At 38.1% G+C, this 17,998-nt stretch overlaps 1 protein-coding gene across 1 annotated transcript in view; it reads left to right on the forward strand.

Annotated features, from left to right (window-relative positions):
- The window catches only part of LOC113685629 (uncharacterized), a 43,368-nt gene that overhangs the window by 15,937 nt on the left and 9,433 nt on the right, over window positions 1-17,998 (forward strand). The window contains exons 29-51 of the mRNA XM_089205018.1: window positions 256-357; window positions 902-1,167; window positions 1,411-1,516; window positions 1,824-2,155; window positions 3,296-3,437; window positions 3,639-3,961; window positions 4,784-4,925; window positions 5,124-5,449; window positions 6,055-6,208; window positions 6,566-6,912; window positions 7,286-7,424; window positions 7,696-8,024; window positions 8,211-8,349; window positions 8,691-8,804; window positions 8,957-9,197; window positions 9,745-9,896; window positions 10,365-10,592; window positions 11,227-11,489; window positions 15,590-15,698; window positions 15,967-16,311; window positions 16,879-16,917; window positions 17,039-17,156; window positions 17,683-17,754. Coding sequence (XP_089061144.1) covers window positions 256-357; window positions 902-1,167; window positions 1,411-1,516; window positions 1,824-2,155; window positions 3,296-3,437; window positions 3,639-3,961; window positions 4,784-4,925; window positions 5,124-5,449; window positions 6,055-6,208; window positions 6,566-6,912; window positions 7,286-7,424; window positions 7,696-8,024; window positions 8,211-8,349; window positions 8,691-8,804; window positions 8,957-9,197; window positions 9,745-9,896; window positions 10,365-10,592; window positions 11,227-11,489; window positions 15,590-15,698; window positions 15,967-16,311; window positions 16,879-16,917; window positions 17,039-17,156; window positions 17,683-17,754 — 4,528 coding nt within the window. The remainder of the gene's footprint in view (window positions 1-255; window positions 358-901; window positions 1,168-1,410; window positions 1,517-1,823; window positions 2,156-3,295; window positions 3,438-3,638; window positions 3,962-4,783; window positions 4,926-5,123; window positions 5,450-6,054; window positions 6,209-6,565; window positions 6,913-7,285; window positions 7,425-7,695; window positions 8,025-8,210; window positions 8,350-8,690; window positions 8,805-8,956; window positions 9,198-9,744; window positions 9,897-10,364; window positions 10,593-11,226; window positions 11,490-15,589; window positions 15,699-15,966; window positions 16,312-16,878; window positions 16,918-17,038; window positions 17,157-17,682; window positions 17,755-17,998) is intronic.

A 17,998-nucleotide genomic window follows, 5' to 3' on the forward strand; every position in this document is an offset into this window, starting at 1 on the left:
GTTCTCGTGCAACATAGATTGTTAACAGCTGGTTATGGCACAAACTTTGTTGTCAAATATACGAACTCAACCCATTTTAGTTTTGAAAAAGACATGTGTGCCTTAAAAAAACTGTGTCAGTCAAACGTACGGAGAAAAACACTTGAGAGGGTTAGGTTGACAGTAAGAAGCTACGAAACCTAACCATTCGTTCTTCTGAGATATAATTTATGAATTTGATAAAAAAAGGTTTCTATCATTTCTTTCAATCTTTAGACAGTCCAGACTGCAGTTTTAGAGAGGATACGTGTGATTGGGAGACTCGGGAAGGATGGACTCTCTCTAAACACTCACCTGACCCAGTTTTACAAAATTATGGTAGGATTTTATTGTCAAGTTCGAGACTTTTCATTTCGTTTTTTGTAGGCTGAGAAGTTGCAATAAGGTTTATATTGATGGAGGCCTTGAGCTACTGTATATCTTTTTAATTCCAAGCTCTTGCCGATCCAAGTAGGCATCGATGCTGTAGATCGGGAAAAGCTTAGAATAATGTAGAAATTCAGTGACTCAATGTGTCAATCGAATCATCCATTCAATTGAAATGATATTGATGGACAACTTCAAACGTTTGCATTCTGTCTACTTCAAATATTTTAGAATAGAAATAACACAATATGAATATTGATTTAACACTGGGCAATCTACATTGCACATACTTGCTGGCAGGCTAGCTGAGCGGCTGACAGACTGACTTGCTCACAAACTGACTGAACGACAGACAAACTGAACCAGTGACGGATTGTCGACCGATTAACAGACATCAGCACTTAACATATTGAAAATGTCTCTTATGTGAAATCGCTGTTAACCTCTTTCAGGCCATAATCAAATCGTTGCAGTTAATTTCTTACTTCACTGTTAGGTCCAAGTGTATCATTCATTTTTCTCCGCGCCGGAGCATCTGAAGTGCCTCATACACTCTCGTCCCCAATTATAAACACTATCGAATGGAAGTGCTTACGCTTATGGTATTTCATTGGTGCCACAAACTTGTACAAAACGTCGTTACAGGTGCTTCTACAGTCGTTAATATCGAACCTATCCACACTGCTTTTCTTTGTGGATGAAGTGGCAAGTGCGACAAACTATACTCAGATACCGTTGCCGAGCAATTACAGCAAAGCAAAGGTACCAAAATATAATTCTTGTTAGTACACTTGTGACAAAAAATTTTTGCTGGCTGTAATGACGTTTTGAGATCCTAACTCAGCTTCTATGTATACAATTCCCTTTTTTCTATTACGAACATCTCTTATCAATTGTTTCAGACAGATTAATGTGTTAAGAAGTACAGTCCCCTAGTATTAAATTTAGTAAGAAATTCCTATACTTGTGACTTATGTATTAACGTCTTCTTTAAACACAATACAGCTTGAATTGTTTGGTATTTATGAAGAGTTTGGTGGCCAAATTCTGGCCATTGAACAAGTTTCCTTTTCAAAAGAGCCTTGTGATCCAATTTCTTGGCGACAAAATGGTAAGTTTACGTGTATAAGACTTGAAAGCTAGGTTTTGTAAATTCACTGCGTTTAATACTGAGCGCAGACTACCTTGAGGACGACTCTTTTATTACAAAAAACTCTATACTAATAGCCTGAAATTCATTTAGTCTTAAAATTCGTTAAACTGTGTATCTTACTTTACAAAATCGCACCCCTCTGACGGAAAATTTTTTTGAAGGGGATGTTTGTTCGTTAAGTTAGCACTAAATTATACGCTTATCTGTACATGTAACGTGTCCTAACATTAAAATCTATGAGTAATTAATGTCATAAAACCTCTAGATATTAACGAACCCCTTGGAATGCAAAATGTTGAAATAGTAGACACGCAAATCAGTTCTTCATCATCAATGGACGAGGCTCATGCTGCCAGTCGAGGCCGTCTACACTTAAACGCAACTGCAGGAAAGGCAGGCGCTTGGTCCGCCGGCACAAATGACAACAGCCAGTGGCTCCAGATTGATCTGCGTAATAATAACATCAGAGTCACGGGTGTTGCGACACAAGGAAGAAACGGACGGCACGCCCAGTGGGTAACGAAATATAAGTTACAGTTCAGCGATGATGGGGTAAACTTCCAGTTCTACAAGGACCCTGGAAATATTGCTCTTAAGGTATGTGCGAAATCCATGAAGCTGCCCACTCTTTATGTCAATTATTAATCTTTTGAGATTATATAAACCAATATAGTATAACTCTATGGAGTGTAATTACCGTCAAAAATAAATGTTTAATTATGATATCCACAATTTCAGTAATGACATTGAGATATGCAATTGTGCTATTCCAATGTGACGTCTTAATATTCTATTTGGTCCTTGTGTTATGACATTATGCCATTACATTTGACTATTTTACTTTTGCGAAGTGCTGATTTGTCACTCTACCTTGGCGATCGGCTATTACACTTTGCTATTTTGCTATTGTATCCTAGTATTCTTCCATTTCGACACTGGGAAAAGCCGTTTTGCTGTTGTGATTTGTCATTTTCATAGCGCGTTTCATTATGGTGTTTTGTTAAGGTAACATGCTGTTCGGCATTACACTCAGAAACGAGTTTTGGACAAGATAAATTATTTCCCGCCAATGTTATAATTATGTTAATAAATATCCTCTCTGTCGCCCTGTCTTGGTTGGAAACATGGCGGCTCTTCGTGAAAGAGCGGTGCATTTTTAATTAATTAGAAAAGGAAACCCGTCTTATTGGTCTTAATGGTTCTCCAAAGTACGGCGCAGTAGCCAGTGCAGTGAACGGACGGGAAACCTATGGACGAGTACTGGGAAATTTTCGAAAATTTTACAAATCAGCACATTGCAAAAGCAAAATAGCCAAATGTCATTGCATAATGTCATAACACAAGGACCAAATAGCATATTAAGACGTCACATTGGAATAGCACAATTGCATATCTCAATGTCAGTACTGAAATTGTAGACATCATAATTGAACATTTACTTTTTACGGTAATTACACCCCATATAACTCGCTTAATTGTTTGTTTTGTTTTGTTTTTTTTTTGTTTTATCGAACAAAAACTCTATCAACTCTAAAAGTGTTTTAAGCATGAACAAAATAAGTCCTAACATACTTGATTTAACTATCAGAATCAGTGACACTGAGACGCAATATTAAAGAAACTGAATGTGCGTAATCTTTGTGGCTTAACACGGTTAGTTATCACATGCTGACTTCGTGTCAAGTGTAAATCTCAATACGACTACTTCTTTAAAGAGTCACTATTTTGCTAATATAGGATTTCGCTGGAAACAAAGACCAGGATTCGGTTGTTTATCACGAGCTTAAGTTTCCTATCAGAGCACGATTCATTCGCTTTCAACCAGAGGCTTGGCATGGGCAAATATCGATGAGAGTTGAGTTGTATGGTCATCAGAAAGGTATGTTTATCAAAACCGTGTCATTTTATCTTCAAATTAAAAATAATGAGAAATTTTTTTATTGAACTAGTATATCCCAAAGGAAACCAAAATAAACAAAACAAAAAAGGCATAACATTCCGAAAAAGAATAAATTATAGAGGTTCACCATGAATTTGATTTTGATGAGCAAAACCATGTGTCACCTCCATTCTCAAATAGAATGCCAGAAAGCTCTGGGTATGGAAAACAATGAAATCTCCGATGGGCAAATTCGTGCCTCTTCCAGCTGGGATGGCAACTCTGTCGCCAGCCGTGGGAGATTATCAATTAAAGCATCTGACCGCATGAGAGGAAGCTGGACAGCTTCTGCGAGGAATCCACATCAATGGCTTCAGATTGATCTTGGAGCCAACGATACTAAAGTTACAGGTGTAGCTACTCAAGGAAGGCAAGATGCCGACCAATGGGTTACCAGTTACAAGCTTCAATATGGTAATGATGGATTGAATTTTCAGTACTACAAGGATCAAGGTGCGGACAAGGTGAACAAAATTATCTTGATTTTTGGAAAACCTTTATTAACATCGAAAGTTGTAAAATAGGGTCTGGATTAGGGGGAAAATTCTCAGCCGCCAAACTAAGTCATAAGTTTATGGCATAACTTACAGTTTGGCAACTTTGATAAAGTTAATGTAACTTTCATGCAAGCTGGCTCTAAGACTTAAGAGTTCAACGAAAAACACGCAGCAATTTGAATACACGACTAGCCTGCATTTAAGTCTTGCTTGTCGTGAGCACAAGAAAGTATGGACTGAGCTGGTCTAATGTCAAAGCCAGCGGAAAACACGCAGTAATTTGAATACACGACTAGCCTGCTTTTGAGTCTTGCTTGCCGTGAGCAAAAGAAAATATGGACTAAGCTGGTCTAATGTCAAAGCCAGCGTTTGAGTATCGGATTACAAGTTGTAAAATCACTATGTCGTTTTATCTCTCATTGCTTTTCTTCAAAGCGGTTTTGAAGTCTCAGGCGAGTATAGGGTTGCTGCGAAAACGTTCTCCGAATAAATGAGTCTTGTTTGCATCTACCTGATGGTACAAGACTTTGTAAAGCGATATTTTCAGTTGTTGGTTTCAAAGTAATGATAATAATGATAATAATAACAAATAGAAAAACACGTTGTACCAGCTCGATCACATAAACAAAGATAAATGAAGTGCGAACACACCATGAAAAATGAGGATGAGGTGGTGTTTAAGTGGAGGACAATATTTATCCGGATCTCTTCGAGCTCACATAATTCTTGGTTAGTTTCTCAAATTATCGTTCAATTTTACACGAACCACTATCTTTTTTACCTATACAGGATTTTTCAGGAAACAGCGACCGTGATACGGTTGTTTTTCATGAATTAAAACCGCCCACCAATGCCCGCTTCGTTCGTTTTCTCCCAGAGGCTTGGCAAAACCACATATCAATGAGGGTAGAACTGTATGGCTGTCTCGATGGTAGGCAACATTTTCATATTTCTGAATTGTATACTGTGTTATTTAGTCTTTCACAGATCGAAATTTTCCTGGGGTCCTTTGCAAGACCTTACCTTTATTCTTCTTCGCTTTCATAATATTTTTAAGGCCCATGTCATACGTACTATTTTATGGTTCGTTTTTAAACTACTTTTTGTCAATTTATTGGTATACCACCAGAATGTCAGGAACCTCTGGGTATGAAAAATGGTGCAATTTCCAATGAACAAATAAGCGCCTCTTCACATTGGGACAATTATCATGCGGCTTGGCAGGGTAGACTAGATTATAAAGGGACATGGAAAGCAGGGTCGTGGTCATCACGAGGTAATAATATACGCCAATGGCTCCAGATTGATCTGTATAGTCCATACATGAAAGTTACAGGAATTGCCACACAAGGTAGAAATGGTCACGATCAATGGGTGACACGGTATACATTGTGGTACAGCAACGATGGTAGAAATTTCCAACCCCACAAGGAAGCTGGAGAACGGACGGAAAAGGTGAATATTACGTTGTACTCTTTGAATACATATCAATCAAGAAAGTTTAAGCATTAGAAAGTGACTTTTTTTACTGCAAAAGCTACTTAGTGTTTGGAGCGTGATATTGCATCAGGATTAAAAGCTGTATTTCATTATTCTGATGTTTTGACCCTATACGAAAGCTAGAGCCATGGCCAATCAGGTTACAGTTAAATTGAAACCATCCAGTTAAGAAGTAAGATGCAATCTTTTGGTTATAAGGATTTTGGTACCATGCAATTTTCCAAAAATTAGCCGTGTCTGATTGCAAGGGGAATCTGGATCCTGGTACCAACCAGATCCTCCGCTGCAAGTTTTCCCAAAGTTTGACCCAAATGGAATGCACCAAAATTCACGGTTCACAACAGCTGCAGACTAGGTTAACAAAAGAGATTTTAAATGGCAGCTTACCTAGATAGTTTTGGACACCTTCAAATTCGAAAGTGTTTCAACCTTAGAAAGTCTATCGAAGCTGAAGAGGAGGGCTGTTACATAACTCTTCAAATATGTTTTAATTGAGGAGATTAATTTTAATGATACCTGGAGCATTTTTTAAAATTATGGTTTACTGCCTTTCCATTCAGAATTTTGATGGAAACAGAGACCGGGATACAATTGTTTATAATAGAATCAACCCACCAGTCAAAGCTCGCTATATCCAGATTAGACCACAGGCCTGGTACCGTCACATTTCTATGAGGACAGAGCTTTACGGTTGTCTGGAAGATGTCAGTGGGGGTAAGGAATGTATTAACATTTAAAGCTATCAGGTGTGCAGAAGATTTTTAAATTGTTGTGTACTGAAATTGCCTCTCAAGTTGTTTCTTGTCCTTAGTTGATGCGCTCCGATTATAATTTGCTTAAACCTCCTTATGTTGCAAACAAAGTTATTGGAAAATAAGGTAATTTGGTTTAATCAACTGAGTTGACATTGTAGAGAAGGTAAACAGCATAATATTCAATTTCGTTTTTCTATTTAAAGTGGAGAATCCTACATGTAGATTAGAAGGAAACAAGTAAGGAAGAGATCAAAACTCTTCGCTTATATCTTAACCTTCATTCAAGCCCCTTACTCCATGGGTTTTCTTCCCGTAGTATCCATCAACATATCAGACTGTCAACAAGCTCTTGGCATGGAAAATGGTGCAATCGCTGATGCGCAAATCACAGCCTTTTCTATCTGGGACGATCACCATGCTGCGTCTCAAGCCAGACTAAAGTTTAAAGCAAATAGGAAGAAATCTGGAGCTTGGTCAGCTAGCAGAAACGATGTTCAACAATGGCTTCAGGTGGATCTAGGTAGTCAGTACGCCAAAGTTACGCGTGTAGGAACACAGGGGAGAGATGAATATAGCCAATGGGTAATCAAATACAAGCTGCAGTCTGGTAATGATGAGGCTGAACTTCAGTTTTATAAGGAAAGAGGAAAAAATATTGACAAGGTTAAATAATTTAATGTATTGAAATAATTCTCTTTAATTTACAAAACAATCGGGCAGCCTACTTGTTGGTTTGCCTCCTTACATATTCCAATATTCATTCGTTATTACCTAATTCAAAATTTCTATTTATTCCCTATAGCAGACCACACAAATAATGATAATGAAATGTAACTCAAAAATTTATGAACAACGACAAGGTTTCATTTCGTAAACAGCATAAAATTAAAAGCCGACAAAACTTCGAGACAGATATTGGGGAAACAAAAATCGTTCATATGTTTAAATGACCTCCTATCAAGTCGCAGACTCAAAAGTATGTTTAGAAGAACATATATCCTTGGGTTATTAACACTTTTCCAATTCTCTTCCCCAGGAGTTTGATGGTAACTCAGATAGAAGCACTATCGTTTTCCATGAACTAGAGCCACCCATAAAAGCACGCTTCGTTCGCTTTCGACCTCAAGTTTGGTTTAACCACGTGTCAATGAGGATAGAGCTTTACGGCTGTCGAGGTGAGAATGGAAGACAAGGTTCATGACTATTAAACGAAACAATTCATTCGATATGCATTATGCTGACGATGAATGAAACCCAGTATTGATTATCAACCCGACTTCATCGTGCATCATTTGATTATGGAGAAGAAAGTTATGTGCATTGCTTTCATTCGCTATCGAGATACAATCTACTTCGTGTCATTTTGTTGTACAATTTAATCCTGTACCGTGATCTACTGAAAATAATAATTTTAAATTTTGCTCAAATATTTCGTTAAACGTTTAGAATGTCAGGAACCTCTCGGTTTGGGAAATAGTTCAATAACAGACGGGCAATTAAGTTCTTCTTCTCAACTGGACGATGCTCATGCTGCAATGCAGGGGAGACTTAACTCTAACGCAACCGGAGGTTCAGGAGGATCTTGGTCAGCTGGTAATAACAATTCCAGTCAATGGCTTCAGATCGACCTTCTTGATCAAAGTAATAATGTGACCCGTGTGGCTACTCAAGGAAGACATGATGCCAGCCAGTGGGTAACGAAGTACAGACTGCAATACAGTGAAGATGGTAAAATCTTCCATTTTTATCGGGAACCAGGAGATACAGCAGGGAAGGTGATTAGATTTTGTCTGCTTGTTTTTTAGAAAAAGGATCAGGAAAACATTAAAAAAAATGTGTATTTTTTTACTTATCCTGCCCTTACACTTGCAATTGAGGGGTACAATCTTCTTGGCACCACCTTATACACAATTAAGCCTGACGCAGTGGGGAGATTTTTTATTACTCTTTTTTTTTTTCAGGTTTTTGATGGAAACGAAGATCAGAATTCTATTGTTTATAATGAACTTGACCCACCCATCACAGCACGTTTTATCCGCTTTCAACCAGTGTCTTGGTATGGTCATATATCTATGCGAGTAGAGCTGTATGGCTGTCAAGGTACTGAAAGAATAACATTGTAAACCTACTACTTCTACTACCACCACTACTACTACTACTACATCTACTACTACTACTACTACTACTACTACTACTACTACTACTACTACTACTACTACTACTACTACTACTACTACTACTACTACTACTACTACTACTTATACTACAACTACAACTACTATTACTACTACTACTTCTTCTACTACTACTACTACTACTTCTACAACCACAACTACTATTACAACTACTATTACTACTACTTCTATCGCTACAACTGCTACTAATGCTCCTACTTTAACAATTACTACTATTAGGTAACTTTCCTCTCTAACTCTTGTTAGATGATCGTCCGTGCGAGACATCAGTGGAATCGTGCGGATGGAATATTACGCGGGGTTGGAAAAGAATGAAATACAGAGATCTTGACAATATAGGTAGTGACGCCGATGATAAAGGTTGGTTGTTTTGGCACATTGTGTCATTCATTATTTTCTCTTTCGCTTTCGCTCCGCTGTACTAACTTAACGCCTAAAACAAGCTTGATAGCTTCTTACGGAGATTGAAGACTGAAGGAGGGTGCATTTTTAATGTTATATTTCTGCTTTAGGGATAATCAGCGATGAAAACTACGAGATCCACTTCCCTGACAGTAGCCGTGGCTATGTCTCATTCTCAGACATTCGACAGGCGAAAGGGGGATTCACCATTTGCTTTTGGTTAAAGACGTCAAATGTTGGTTTTTTTATCGAATATAGAACTGAGGCATCTGAAGATCAAAACGAAACGCTAATATTTGGGCTCTATTGTGGTAACAACACCTTTGATATTCTATTGAGAAACCACAGAAGGTATCGAAAAGTTTTTATTTGTGTTTTATTTTTGCTTTGTTTTTGATAATGTGTTATTAAGTCATGACTTGTACGTGGGTTACGCAAAAAAAACTATTTAATCTAAAGATAAAAATCTGAAATAGCCAGAGCGGCAGCTTTTTCCGGGATCCGCATATATGACCCCCGCCATTCGGGCGTGTATGGGTTACTGGGCGTTTTCCAAGATCACAGCATTCATGCTTAACTTTCCAGAGTATTTGCAGAGAAATTTCGAACGGTTATGTTACCCTTCGAAATTTCAAAACAGGGGAACTTATGATTTTTAAAACATTTTAATTCAACGATGATAGAGATATGATTCATTTTGGAAAAGAAAAATGGTAACTTTTAAGCACGGTTATGAAGGAGAGATAGATGGAGTTTATCTTGTTATGAGCGTTTCCTTCCATTTTTTATTCAAAGCTCGTTAAAAGATGAATAACATATTTCTGTATACACTGTTTTCTTCCTAAAAGATATTTCTCCCTCATTTAGAACTCTTTTGTCCATTACTTTTCGTACACAGTCAATATTCAATGGGCATGACAGATGATTCTTGGCACTACGTGTGTGTGCTACTGGATGGGAACATCGGACTACTAGCTGTATTCAAAGATGGTCACAGGAATTTTAATGAAGCTCGTAGGAGGGAACCTAATTCTGAATTTTGGACGGCTGGTAATAACAAGAAAATAAATTATTCTCACAGGTGGAAAACAACTAAAAAAAAACCAAAGAAAAAGCAAAAGGAAAAAAATCAAATATTTCAAGTTGATTTGGAAGGTGTTAGTTATAAATCATACATACATGTTACATATTTGATGCATATTACACGTTCTTTAGCAGAAGCCAAGAGGCAACAGCGTGGAAGGTGGAGTGTGTTGGACTTTATCCATTTGATTGCGCTCTTTTGGGACAGTGGGAAATATAATTGAACGAGACCTTATTCGATTTAGCCGTTTGGTAGCGATGTATTTCAAGTGTGTCATTTTGTTAATTGTAAAAATGTATATATTTTGTCAAAAACCTGTAACGGAAGGTAGCCAGCAATAATTAGATAATTATTGCAGAGAAAAAAAATGTTAAATTATTTTGAGTGACCATATAAAATATATTCAAAGCAATTTGTGTTTCGAATACCTGCAGGAACCATGAAAGTTGGCTTTAGGAAAACGAACGACAGTGATTCAGCTGTTCTTGGCAAACTGAGTGGTCTCAATATATGGAGCTACCCTGTCTCAATGAAAGAGGTTCTGCGCATGTCATATGGTTGTGGAACTGAAGCAGGAGACTCCAAATCCTGGGAAACAGTTAGGGATAAGATAACTGGAGAAGTTGATGTTAAAGGTTCCAGAGCATGTAAAGACAGAAAAGGCAAGTGTTCTGTAATGAGCAGAAATTATTTGTAGAGCTTAATTCTACCTTGTAATTAATAGGATGCTGTTAATCCTGTTAAATAAGTAAGGTATGTCTTTTCGCTATGAAAATGGTATGCTTTCTAACTTGTTTGTTTTCTCGTGGAAGAAGAAGAAAGATTCTAGGAAAAGTAAAGACAGAAGTTTTAAAAGTAGACGCGTGTTGAGTCACATAACAAACTTTTATTTCGATAATGCGGACAGTACCCTCCAAGCTTCCTTTCTCTTTATTTGGGTAGGCATACAGTATCAACAAGCCGTTTTGTTCGTTTTCGTCATTTTTTGTTCGAACATCGTTGACTACTTCAGTGATAGGATCTTTACGAACTAATGATTGTTTAATACTTGGAGTATATCGTGCATAAATGTAAAAATACGGCGGGACAATTTTTAGAGTTTGCGTTCATCCAAGGCTAAGAAAAGTGAAAAATGTGACTTCCTCTACTACGCGACTTTCGTTTAGAGGTTTTCATTATTTTGGCAATCGTTCGGCAAGATCTTAGCCCTTGGTCTGTGAACAAACTTATGGCTGCTGATGAATGAATACATTAAAGTTCTTTTTGCTAACAGAACTGAACTCAATATGTTCCCAGGCGGCAGACTTGTGGCAAATGGCATTACGGCCCACGTCAATCAAAGTGCTCTTTTTGTGAGTCCTCTTTACGATGCATCGCATGATGGCAAGAGTCGATGTCTACGGTTTCGTTACATGCTGCAAGGACCTGGGAAGAAAGCACTGACAGTTTACCAGAAGGCAAAAATGTATCGTGAAATACCTATTTGGATCTCAAAAGGCATCACCCGGGGGAACTGGGTTTATGGTCAGGTTCAGCTCAGCTCCATTTCATACTTTCAGGTATAGAATTGGGCTTCTTCACCTTTTCTTAGATTTGCTCAAAGGAAGTAGATCTTCTTATTCTTTCCTTTCGTCTAATGGACAAAATCATGAGCTTTTTGATGTTGGCACAATAAGCTACATAAAAACAAGCCGTTCAAAAAGAACTGTGCGGACATATCGTTTACATGTGGTGGAGATCTTTTCTAAGTTGCCACGCGAACTTTAATCTATCATACTTATCCCATCCCCGCAATACCAACATCGTGAGCGCACTAATAAAGCCTCCAGGCACTAGAAACTGCGATCAGATTAGTAATTAAGAGGCTGTCTCTCTTATTTCCACCCGGTCAATTTTGCGTCAAAAATAATTTTGCCTGAAACTCTGTCAGCAGAAAGACTTTACCTAGGAAAGAACTAAATTAGATTTGGTTTGATTCGAAATAATTTTCTGACTGCATTAGGGGCCATAATTATTTCCCAGTCCGTAGGGACCGTTGCAACGTCTCGAAAATTGAAAAATAGGCATATTTTGTAACATTGTAAAATATTTGATTCGCATAGTTAAGCCACAAAATTTATATCAGATTGCTTAAAGACCTTTCTAGTTTGCCAAGAAAGTTAGAATTTGCCCTCTCGATATATTTGAAAAGGCGAATTTTAGCATATTCTGACCACTAGAAATCGCCATCGGCCGATGGCCGTAAATAACCTTGATTTAGACGTTAAGTTTTGGGATTTGGGACCTGGTTGACGATTCTATCCTACACAGCCGTTAAGTTTAGACCTTTATAGGCAAAAATATGCAAAACCCCCTGTACGTTTTCGATTTTTCAAAAGTTATGACCGTTTGAATCAGCACATGTACGAGCATTCGCGATTTTTTCGCCTACACCAAAATCGAACCACTGGAGCAGATTTCGTCATAAATACAGCTTACCCGCTTTGCAGCCCGCTTCATGGCTCACTTTAGAATTTTTCTAATAACCAAATTGGTGAAATCCATGATAACTTTAACAAATAGCTAGGTATTGCCTTCGAAAAGTAGGTGGCATCCATCGTGATTCGTGGTATCAAAACAAATGTCGGAATTGGCCACATTTCGCGGTGAATCACCCATTTAACATCGCTGCAGAGCTGAATTTTTTCCAAAATCAGAATATAATCTCTCCATGTCTGGAAGCTGAGGGAGAAATGAAGGTTTTAGGCTTCTGAAGTGAAGAAATAATCGCGTAAATTTAGATCCAGTTCGATGTTATACTGTTTTCACAAGGGTCCGCACAAAAGAGAAGACCGCTGATAGCTTGTGCCGTACGTTGTGCCGTATGGTTTTGTTTTGTATCCCAATGTAATATTTGGGGAGGAAAAATTTTGGATGAAAAGAATAAATGCTTTTATCTGGAGTTTGATATAATATAATTAATAAATCAACTTCAAATATCCTGAGCTTGCTTCTCTCGGTTCCGCGTCGATTGTGTCCACAGAAAAGCAACATGTCAATAGCCGGAGAAATCATAGGTTAATGTGAAATTTCAGATATTCCTCGCTCCCCAAACTGGTGAAATTTATGACAACTCTAGCAAATACCTCCAAAATTCAGCGGTCGGCATCTATCGATACTCTTATTTGACTCGTTGTTGCGAACTAAACTCGAAAACTAAAGCCATGTTTCCTGCTTAATGTCCCGTTGAAACTTTGGATTGCAGCTGCATTCTCTTCAAGAATCAGTCATAGAACTCCACTTGTAAGTCTATGTGTCGAAGTTTGGGGTTTTGGAATTTAAATCTGAACGATTGCAATATCGCACATAACAGAGGTCCGCATTAACCATTGCGGGTAAACCCGCTGACCCTTTTTTTTTTTTGGAAGGCCTGCAAGTGTAGTACGGCATGCAAGTGCTTTTTCGAAACCAGAGAGGCTTCAGTCTGTAGCGAGTCTTCAGCGAGGTTGTTAAAGCTTTCATTGGACGGAGGATACGCATTGACGAAACACCCAGTGAAGGGAACAACAGCTGCAGTAAGCATAGTAGACGAATCAAAGAACACTCTCTGTATGAATAAGATTGAGCATTTTAGTAGCTTCCACAACTTCGAATATGGAGATATCGGTCTGAGAGTTTGGAAATGTTATGGCATCGGTAAAGGGAAGTACATTCCATATGACGTAATTTATATCAAGCACCAAAGTTAAAAGTCCCTTCAAACTATAGAGTCTAAAGGGTTTATGATCCTCCTGAAAAGCATGTGGTCAAGCGTCGTTCAAAGGGCAGCAAGGAAACAGAGAGTACAACGCCATTGTTTGAATGCTCTGTGTTTGGATGTGTTGAAGTGTTTGAAACCTTTTCGCAGCTGGAGCTGCACCTGGACGTTAGAAAGCATACAGTCAGCAGGTTAAGCCAGTATGATGCAATCAAAAGGGACTGGGCCCTTAAGTTCTCGTCGATAGATACCGCTGGTATCGAGTGTTCGAGCTGTTCGTTAGATTCCAGTACACCACTAACTTCACCCGTGGATACTTGCATGCCGTACTACACTTGCAGGCCTTCCAAAAAAAAAAAAAGGGTCAGCGGGTTTACCCGCAATGGTTAATGCGGACCTCTGTTATGTGCGATATTGCAATCGTTCAGATTTAAATTCCAAAACCCCAAACTTCGACACATAGACTTACAAGTGGAGTTCTATGACTGATTCTTGAAGAGAATGCAGCTGCAATCCAAAGTTTCAACGGGACATTAAGCAGGAAACATGGCTTTAGTTTTCGAGTTTAGTTCGCAACAACGAGTCAAATAAGAGTATCGATAGATGCCGACCGCTGAATTTTGGAGGTATTTGCTAGAGTTGTCATAAATTTCACCAGTTTGGGGAGCGAGGAATATCTGAAATTTCACATTAACCTATGATTTCTCCGGCTATTGACATGTTGCTTTTCTGTGGACACAATCGACGCGGAACCGAGAGAAGCAAGCTCAGGATATTTGAAGTTGATTTATTAATTATATTATATCAAACTCCAGATAAAAGCATTTATTCTTTTCATCCAAAATTTTTCCTCCCCAAATATTACATTGGGATACAAAACAAAACCATACGGCACAACGTACGGCACAAGCTATCAGCGGTCTTCTCTTTTGTGCGGACCCTTGTGAAAACAGTATAACATCGAACTGGATCTAAATTTACGCGATTATTTCTTCACTTCAGAAGCCTAAAACCTTCATTTCTCCCTCAGCTTCCAGACATGGAGAGATTATATTCTGATTTTGGAAAAAATTCAGCTCTGCAGCGATGTTAAATGGGTGATTCACCGCGAAATGTGGCCAATTCCGACATTTGTTTTGATACCACGAATCACGATGGATGCCACCTACTTTTCGAAGGCAATACCTAGCTATTTGTTAAAGTTATCATGGATTTCACCAATTTGGTTATTAGAAAAATTCTAAAGTGAGCCATGAAGCGGGCTGCAAAGCGGGTAAGCTGTATTTATGACGAAATCTGCTCCAGTGGTTCGATTTTGGTGTAGGCGAAAAAATCGCGAATGCTCGTACATGTGCTGATTCAAACGGTCATAACTTTTGAAAAATCGAAAACGTACAGGGGGTTTTGCATATTTTTGCCTATAAAGGTCTAAACTTAACGGCTGTGTAGGATAGAATCGTCAACCAGGTCCCAAATCCCAAAACTTAACGTCTAAATCAAGGTTATTTACGGCCATCGGCCGATGGCGATTTCTAGTGGTCAGAATATGCTAAAATTCGCCTTTTCAAATATATCGAGAGGGCAAATTCTAACTTTCTTGGCAAACTAGAAAGGTCTTTAAGCAATCTGATATAAATTTTGTGGCTTAACTATGCGAATCAAATATTTTACAATGTTACAAAATATGCCTATTTTTCAATTTTCGAGACGTTGCAACGGTCCCTACGGACTGGGAAATAATTATGGCCCCTAATGCAGTCAGAAAATTATTTCGAATCAAACCAAATCTAATTTAGTTCTTTCCTAGGTAAAGTCTTTCTGCTGACAGAGTTTCAGGCAAAATTATTTTTGACGCAAAATTGACCGGGTGGAAATAAGAGAGACAGCCTCTTAATTGCAGAAATTGTTTCATTACTGAGAAAGGTGCTTATAAAAGCGGAAATGGAGAGGAGAGAAGATTTGATAGCGTTGACAGGGCTGTACATCGACGAGGGAACAACTTGCAGAGTGATGCCACTGTCGGCGAAAGAAGGTGGAGTATAGCAATGTGATTAGATAGAAAGAGGAATAATTTTTTTATCAAATTACGTAAGGACGCCATTACCACTAAACTTTGAAACAATTGTGTTTTCGAAGCAATTGAAATTGTTATCGCGCAACTCTGGGACGACGCTGCTGCTGTTATTTGCGCTCACGAGGCACTGCACATGTACTTCGTGTCTAATGATAGTGACACCAGTCAGGTTGTTAAGGCAGACACTTCTTAACGTTCTCGCCTTCATCTGTTGTTTCTCTTTCAGCTTGCCACGAGAACTTAACCAACGAAATAGGATATTTCTTCTCTCCTTCATATCCTGGAAATCTTCCAGATGATACTTTTTGCAAATGGCACATCACCGTCCAGAAAAACCATATCATTCGTTTGGAATTCCAAGAGTTTTTACTCACGAACCACCCCACATGCGAGAGGTGTTTCCTCCAAATCTTTGATGGACGTGATTTATCTGCGACCGCGATAGGAAAATTTTGCGGCTATATGCATCCTCCAGTTGTCATTTCCTCATCAAACCATTTCACGATTGTTCTCCGCTGTGTTGAGGGTTTGCGAATGACAAGATTTAAGGCCTTTTATCATTCTATTAGAAGTATGTTATATCTCAATAATTTTAAATTTTGAAAATATATCGACCTGTTTAATATGTATAAATCTTGAATTAAAAGTTCTGGAATTAAAAGATAAAAATGCAATGGAAGACCAAATCAATGCAACTTGCGGTTGAAGTAGGCTTAATTGGTCTATGGGTCACTTTCTTAAACATTAGGTGGAGATGTTTTTAGGTGAAATATGAAACTTTGTCAATTAGCTCGCGGCAGAGAGTTTGATGCGGTGCAGTATTCAATCTTTACTCTAAACAAAGGTAAAATGCCCACTGAAATGCGTAGTGGAGTACCTTTAGCGATACTTGGTTTTTCTCCCACTTCTCTGCATCAGAATTAATAGTGCTAAATTGAGAAAATCGTATGGCAAAATCTGTGCTTGTTGTGAGAGATATAACAATTTCCGAGCTTGAGATTCCACCTTGGGAAAAAAAGAAGTTTTGAACCGCAATAGCAAGGGTAATATCAGTGACTGTGACAAAGCCATTAGGGCTAGTCGTAAATAATGCCTTAACTTCAAATTGGTGGCTATATCTACGTTTTCCATTTTTCAGCTCAAGATTGGGAAGGATCGTCTTGCTCACTTCATCGAGGTAAATGAATCTTCATCAATAAACTGACTACTTGAGATAATTTTTTCCAGTTTTTATCCAAATGATGAAAGGATTGAAGGATGATGTTAGATAGTAACTGAATGTCGAAAATCGCTTTTAGAGTGCCCATCAAGCTGCGAGTGTAAGGAGTTTGGTGAAGTATACGACAAGAGGATTCTGGTTATTGGAGAAAATTTGCTGGCTGTACCGAGTAATCTTCCCTCAAATACTGGAGCAGTGTATGTTTAACCGTTTTCCTGGTTACCATCATTATCACTACTCATTATACTTACAATCACCCAGTCCTTCTTCCTACGCACAAGGAACAAATTAAAGAGATTTGACATGATGTCTACGGCAATCGTCAAACGGCAAACAACAATAGCTTTTTCCAGCCTTTTACTTTCTGAAATGGAAATATTTTGACGTGAAAAAATAGATCTATGTTCGCAAAAGGTTATTAAACAAAAAACCGACCCTAACGCTTTGTTCATATAGGGTTAAAGGAAATTTAATCAGTAATCGTAATGCGTAAACTCTCTACATTGTTTACGTGCACACATTAAGCTGTTTATTGATAATTTTGGCAAGGGAGATTACTCTGAGGGACTTTTTTTCCTCTTTCAATCATTTTGTTCAGTGAATTGTAGCCTACTGCTAAGGTTTCCTTGATTATTAACTTAAGTTCAAGTTCAGGTGATTCCGTATGAAGGCCATATTTTTACTGTAAAGATAATGTGTCTCTATTACGATCATATTTACCAGGGTTTTTCGTCAAAATCGGATCTCGCAACTTCGTGAGAAGGAGTTTTCAGACCTTAAAACACTCGAGTATATGTGAGTTGAACGCCATATTCTCTGTTTTTATAAATGGTAGTGCTAGGTTTTCCTTGAAATGAAAAAACCTTTTAGATGTCAAATAGATGTATGTATGTTTAACCAACCCTCTGATTCTTCACGCTATTTTAAGGTTCACTGAGACAAAAATGATATATTTCATAGTGTACCATATGTCTACGAATTTTATTCTGCAGTATGGAGAGCACAATTAAAGTAGGACTCTTCATGGTTCTGGCTACAT

This window comes from Pocillopora damicornis, chromosome 4 (genome assembly GCF_964200805.1).
Source record: "Pocillopora damicornis chromosome 4, jaPocDami1.2, whole genome shotgun sequence".
Classification (NCBI taxonomy): domain Eukaryota; kingdom Metazoa; phylum Cnidaria; class Anthozoa; order Scleractinia; family Pocilloporidae; genus Pocillopora; species Pocillopora damicornis.